The sequence below is a fragment of the Nicotiana tomentosiformis genome, chromosome 12, assembly GCF_000390325.3.
Source record: "Nicotiana tomentosiformis chromosome 12, ASM39032v3, whole genome shotgun sequence".
Taxonomy (NCBI): Eukaryota; Viridiplantae; Streptophyta; class Magnoliopsida; order Solanales; family Solanaceae; genus Nicotiana; species Nicotiana tomentosiformis.
In genome coordinates this window covers 15,535,543-15,541,066 of record NC_090823.1, presented here as the reverse complement: position 1 = coordinate 15,541,066, position 5,524 = coordinate 15,535,543, and the positions used below count along the sequence as shown (strand labels likewise).

Below are 5,524 nucleotides of genomic sequence, written 5' to 3'. Positions count from 1 at the left end.
ATTCTAGTGTATTCTCGTTCAGAGGCGGAACATGCGACCCACTTGAATATAGTATTACAGATCCTTCAGGATCGTAAGTTTTATGCTAAGCTCTCCAAATATAAATTCTAACTGAACTCAGTAACATTCTTTGGCCATGTGATATCTGACGAGGGTATTAACATCGACACTCAGAAGATCGATGCAGTGAAGAATTGGCCGAGACCTACAACCCCATTAGAAGTCTGTAGCTTCCTGTGGCTAGAAAGATATTATAGGCAGGTTGTAGAAGGATTTTCCTCTATATCAACACCATTGACTAAGTTAACATAGAAAGCTACCAAGTTCCAATAGTCTGACGCTTGTGAACATAGTTTTCAGGAGCTAAAGAATCGATTGACATCCGCACCAGTGCTCACTCTCCCACAAGGAACAGAAGGTTATGTGGTATATTTTGATGCCTCATGTATAGGTTTGGGGTGCGTATTGATGCAACATGGCAAAGTGATTGCTTATGCATCAAGACAATTGAAGAATATGAAAAGAATTACCTGACTCATGATTTGGAATTGGCTGCATTAATATATGCTTTGAATATATGGCGGCACTACTTATATGGCATCCGTGTTGACATCTACACAGATCACAAGAGTTTATATTTCATCATCAAGTAGAAGGAGTTGAATTTGAGGTAGCGTAGGTGGCTTCAAATACTGAAAGACTACGATATAGAGATATTGTACCATCCCAGTAAAGCCAATGTTGTGGTAGACTCTCTCAGCCGTAAGCCAATGGGAAGCTTAGTACACATTGAGGCAAGTAGACAAGGGTTGACTAAAGAGCTTCATCAACTGGACAATATGAGAATCAGATTGTTAAACTCTAATGATGGTGGTGTTACTATACAGTATACAACAGAATCATCTTTGGTAGCCGAGGTAAAAGCACGTCAATATGAAGATCCTACCTCAGTACGATTGAGAGAGGTCATTCAGCAGCGTAAGGTTATAGCTTTCGAGACCGTAGGAGATGGGGCACTGAGATACCAAGGCCGATTATGTGTGGCTAATGTGGCAGGGTTGCGAGAGAAGATTATGATTGAGATTCAACAGTCTTGATATTCCATCCATCCCAGCTTGATAAAGATGTATCATGACGTTAAGGAGCTGTATTGGTGGGATAACATAAAGAGGTCTATTGCAGAATTTGTAGCCTAGTGTCCTAATTATCAACAAGTAAAGATTGAGCATCAGAAACCCTATAGATTGATTCAGAATATAGAGATTCCAACTTGGAAATGGGAGGTAATCAATATGGACTTCATTATTGCATTACCTCGCTCTTATCATAAGTTTGACATCATTTGGGTGATAGTTGATCGATTTACAAAATCTGTCCGTTTTCTGCCAGTTAAGACAACGTACACGGTTGAAGATTGTGTGAGCTTATATATCAACGAGATTGTTAGGGTTCATGGTGTTCTAGGATCTATTATATCAGACCGAAGAGCTCAATTTAAAGCTAATATTTGGAGGTCTTTTCAGAAGGGCTTAGGCACACAAGTAAATCTCAGCACTGCATTCCACCCACAGACTGACAGACAGCCTGAATGTACCATTTAGACACTCGAAGGTATGCTACGAGCATGTGTTATAAATTTCAAGGGGACTTGGGATAACCATCTTCCATTCATAGAATTCACCTATAATAATAGTTACCATTCTAGTATTAAAATGGCCCCGGTATGAGGCACTGTACGGGAGGAGATGTAGATCACTAGTTGGATGGTTCGAAGTTGGTGAAATAAAATTATATGGGCCATATTTGAGTCACCAAGCCATTAAGAAGGTGCGAGTGATACAAGAACGACTGAGAACATTGCAAAGCATGCAAAAGTCTTATTCCGATGTCTAACGTCGTGATCTAGAATTTGAGGATGGTGATTGGGTAATCCTGAGGATCTTGCCGATGAACGTTATTATGCATTTTTGGGAAGAAGGGTAAGTTGAGTCCGTGTTATATCGGGTCGTGCAAGAGTCTTTGACAAATTGGACATGTTGCTTATGAGTGAGAATTTTCATCCGAATTGGAATTTGTCCACCCGGTATTCCATGTATCTATGTTGAGAAAATGTATTGGAGACCCTTCTTTGGTCATCCCTATCAAAGATATATAAGTTACGGAGGATCTATCATATGAAGAAGTTTCAGTGGCTATATTAGATCGACAAGTCCACAGGCCGAGAACAAAGGATGTAGCTTCCGTCAATGTATTGTGGGGGAACAAGAATACAGAAGAAGTGACATGTGAAGAAGAATAGGAGATGAGGTCTAAATACCCTTACATATTCAATATTCAAGATAACAAGGATGTCGGGGGAATGCAAGATGCAATGGAAAATGAAACGGCTGTATGAGGTAATAATAGCTTGAGAATACTCTTCCTTAATACAAAATGGTGATACACAAATAATGTATATATGCATAATGCTTTGTATAGCCTTGTGAGGCCATAGGTTGGATTTAACTACTTGCAAGTTTGTCAAGTGTCCATTTTATAGGGGAAACTCGGCCGGGAAGTTCCGCCAGAATCCACGATGAGTTAGACTCCTCATAAACCCTTACATTCGAGGACGAATATTCCTAAAGGGGGAGGGTGTTACAACCCATATTCGAGTACGTTAGATCACACCGTAAGTTAGTCGACGTAAATTGGAGAAGATATTATCTTTGATATGATAAGAAGTTAATCCTATTGGACTTAAATGATACAAGGGTGTATAAGAGTGATTAACAAATATTAGACGTTAAATGAATCAAGGATGTTGTAACCCGTATTTTCGGGTAACACTAGAGGTGCTTAATATTCTCAGGAGGTTGTGTTTTAAGGTATTTAAATCATATAATATCCTTATCATAAGTGTTACAACCCAAATTCGCATACCTTAGATCATGCCATAAATTAGTCGACGTAAATCCAAGAAGAGATTATCTTTGAGATGATAAGAAGTTAATCCTATTGGTCTTAAACGATACAAGGGTGTATAAGAGTGGTTAACAAGTATTAGAAGTTAAACGAATCAAGTATGTTGTAACCCGTATTTTCGGGTAACACTAGAGGTGATTAATTGTCCCAAGAGGTCATGTTTTAATGTATTTGAATAATATAATATTCGTATCATAAGTCTTGAAGTCAAGCGAGTTATGAAACAAAAGTCGATAAAAGTTGTCGCAACTTACGTTTATAATTTTACATAAACTTTAGGTCAAATGTTACTACATTTTTCTCCCAATGTACTTGGAATTATGGGGTGATCTACCTATCAAATTGAATATCTATAAGTCTAGTTTCCAACACATTAAACGTTTCATCGATACGATCTCAGAATAGAGAGATATTCACATATTCGCGAGAGTGCGCCAAGCAGCTCTCTATGGGGCCCACATAGGCGGTTTAAGACATATGGATATATATTAGATACCTCAACCCCGTTTTAAATCATTATTTTTCAGTATATTCAGACCTTAGAACCATAAAAAGAGTCTCTCAAGGTTCTCTCATGATCCAAGACTCAAACAAAGGGCAAACAACACAAATCAAATGTCGGGAATCCCGTGGCGCTAGTAAGTTTCTTGTTTTTCTTGTTGTTGCTGATTTTTATGTTGTTACAGCTCGTGTGGGAGGTTGTTTTAAGTGTTTTATGTTCTGTAAATACTCCTTCAAGTTTTTAATATCAACCCTAGGTGATTTCAAGTCTTCTAAAGTAATTCTAGTGCCAAAAAACCCGAATTAATTACTAGTTTCGTTTCCTTGTTCTTGTGGTAGAATTGGAGGAATATTTCGTGGAACATTTAGGTCAAATTGTAGTTGTTCTTTCTGTTTAAATGTAAGGAACCTATTACTCTATATATATTTAAGATTATCCAAGTTGCGGCTAAGTCGTTAAAGCTAGAACTTGTGAAATATATATCGGAAGGCTTGGCAGTAATGTTGTTGGTTGGTGGACTGTTTTGGGAGGCTCAATATGATTATTAATGATTTTGTTTGGGATGTTTGATGATTTTATTGACTTGTGGGAAGTCATATAAATAGGGGAGGTGCTGTCCGTTTCATCGTAAAATAGGTTGCGGTCGATACATAATAGTTACGATGCTTAAACGATAATGATAGTGTCATTTCTCTTATTGTAGACTAAGGAGTCGTGACATTTTCATATCTTGAGGTTGGGCAGTATATACAATGTATGTGAGGCTATCCCCTTCATTCTTTTGCATGACTCCGATTGTATATAATGTAATGAACGAGCTCCCAAAGATACTCTACTCTTAGAAGCTAGCAGTACTTACATTGCTGCCCTTCTTATGAAACGATTGATATTGATGTTAGTTCTCTTATTCTTATATTATCAATTTTGTTGGTAGTTCCTGATTCTTATAAGATTCTTGATGAAGAGTTAATCCTAATAACGTGTACGAAGGATACCGACCTTACATCACTCCGAAAGGTTCAAAATGTGATTCCAATGAGTCCAGCATGCATCATATATATGTATCTATTTTACTCTACTGAGCCGCGCTATAGTCGGCCGGGTACGACACCTATTGTGCAACCACTGATCAGTTGGGTTTTACCGAGCTCCAAGTGGCCGGGTACGATTCTACCGAGCCCTTTGATGGCCGGGTACGTTTTACCGAGCCTATTACGGCCGGGTACGATATGATGATGGTAACTCCCACAAAGGCGTATGTTTTAAAATTTTATGTATATATATATGTATGTATCATGTATTTCATGTCAGTAGCCTTTAGAGGTACCCAGATGTCACAGGTTGTATATTCTCTATCCCTGTTTACATTACTGTTCTCACTTATGCTTTTCTGCCTTACATACTCAGTACTTTATTCGTACTGACGTCCTTTTTATTTGTGGACGCTACATGTCGTGCTGCAGGTCCTGATAGATAGGTAGACGCAGCTCCCCCACCATAGTAGGCTGTCCAGTTTAGCGGTTATTAGCAAGATCACTTCTCTGGACTTGTCGTGGTCTTGGTATGCATTTTCGTTATAGACATTATGGGTATGTCGGGGCCCTGTTCCGGCAATGTTGTAGCACTTATGTTCCTTTAGGGGCTCATAGACAGGTGTCGACTCATGTATGGTTTGGAATGCCTTGTCGGCTGATTTTTGTTGTATAGTCTTTCATGGCAGCATGGTAGCTCGTACCTTATATATAGTTTCTTGACAGTCTTGTTGTCCCATGTTATGTATGTTCATGGCATTATCTTTCATTGTTGGATGTTCATGATCCATGTCTACCATTTATATTGATCTTGTCAGCCCTTAAAGATAATAAGAAAGGTTATATAAAATGTACGTTGGTGCTCGGCAAGTATGGCCTGGGTGCTAGTCATGACCCTCCAGTTGGACCGTGAAAAACTTGGTATTAGAGCAAGTATGTCCTAGGGGTTGTCTATGAGCCGTGTCTAGTAGAGTTTTGATTATGGATGTGTAGCGCGCCACATTTATAATCAGGAGGCTACGTGACA

At 38.8% G+C, this 5,524-nt stretch overlaps 1 protein-coding gene across 1 annotated transcript; it reads left to right on the top strand.

Moving 5' to 3' along the window:
* The first annotated feature begins 770 nt into the window (after positions 1-770).
* LOC138902280 (uncharacterized) lies at positions 771-1,097 on the top strand. Its single transcript, XM_070190123.1, has one exon. It carries the CDS (start codon positions 771-773, stop codon positions 1,095-1,097), a length of 327 nt encoding a protein of 108 aa, XP_070046224.1.
* The last annotated feature ends 4,427 nt before the right edge of the window (positions 1,098-5,524 follow it).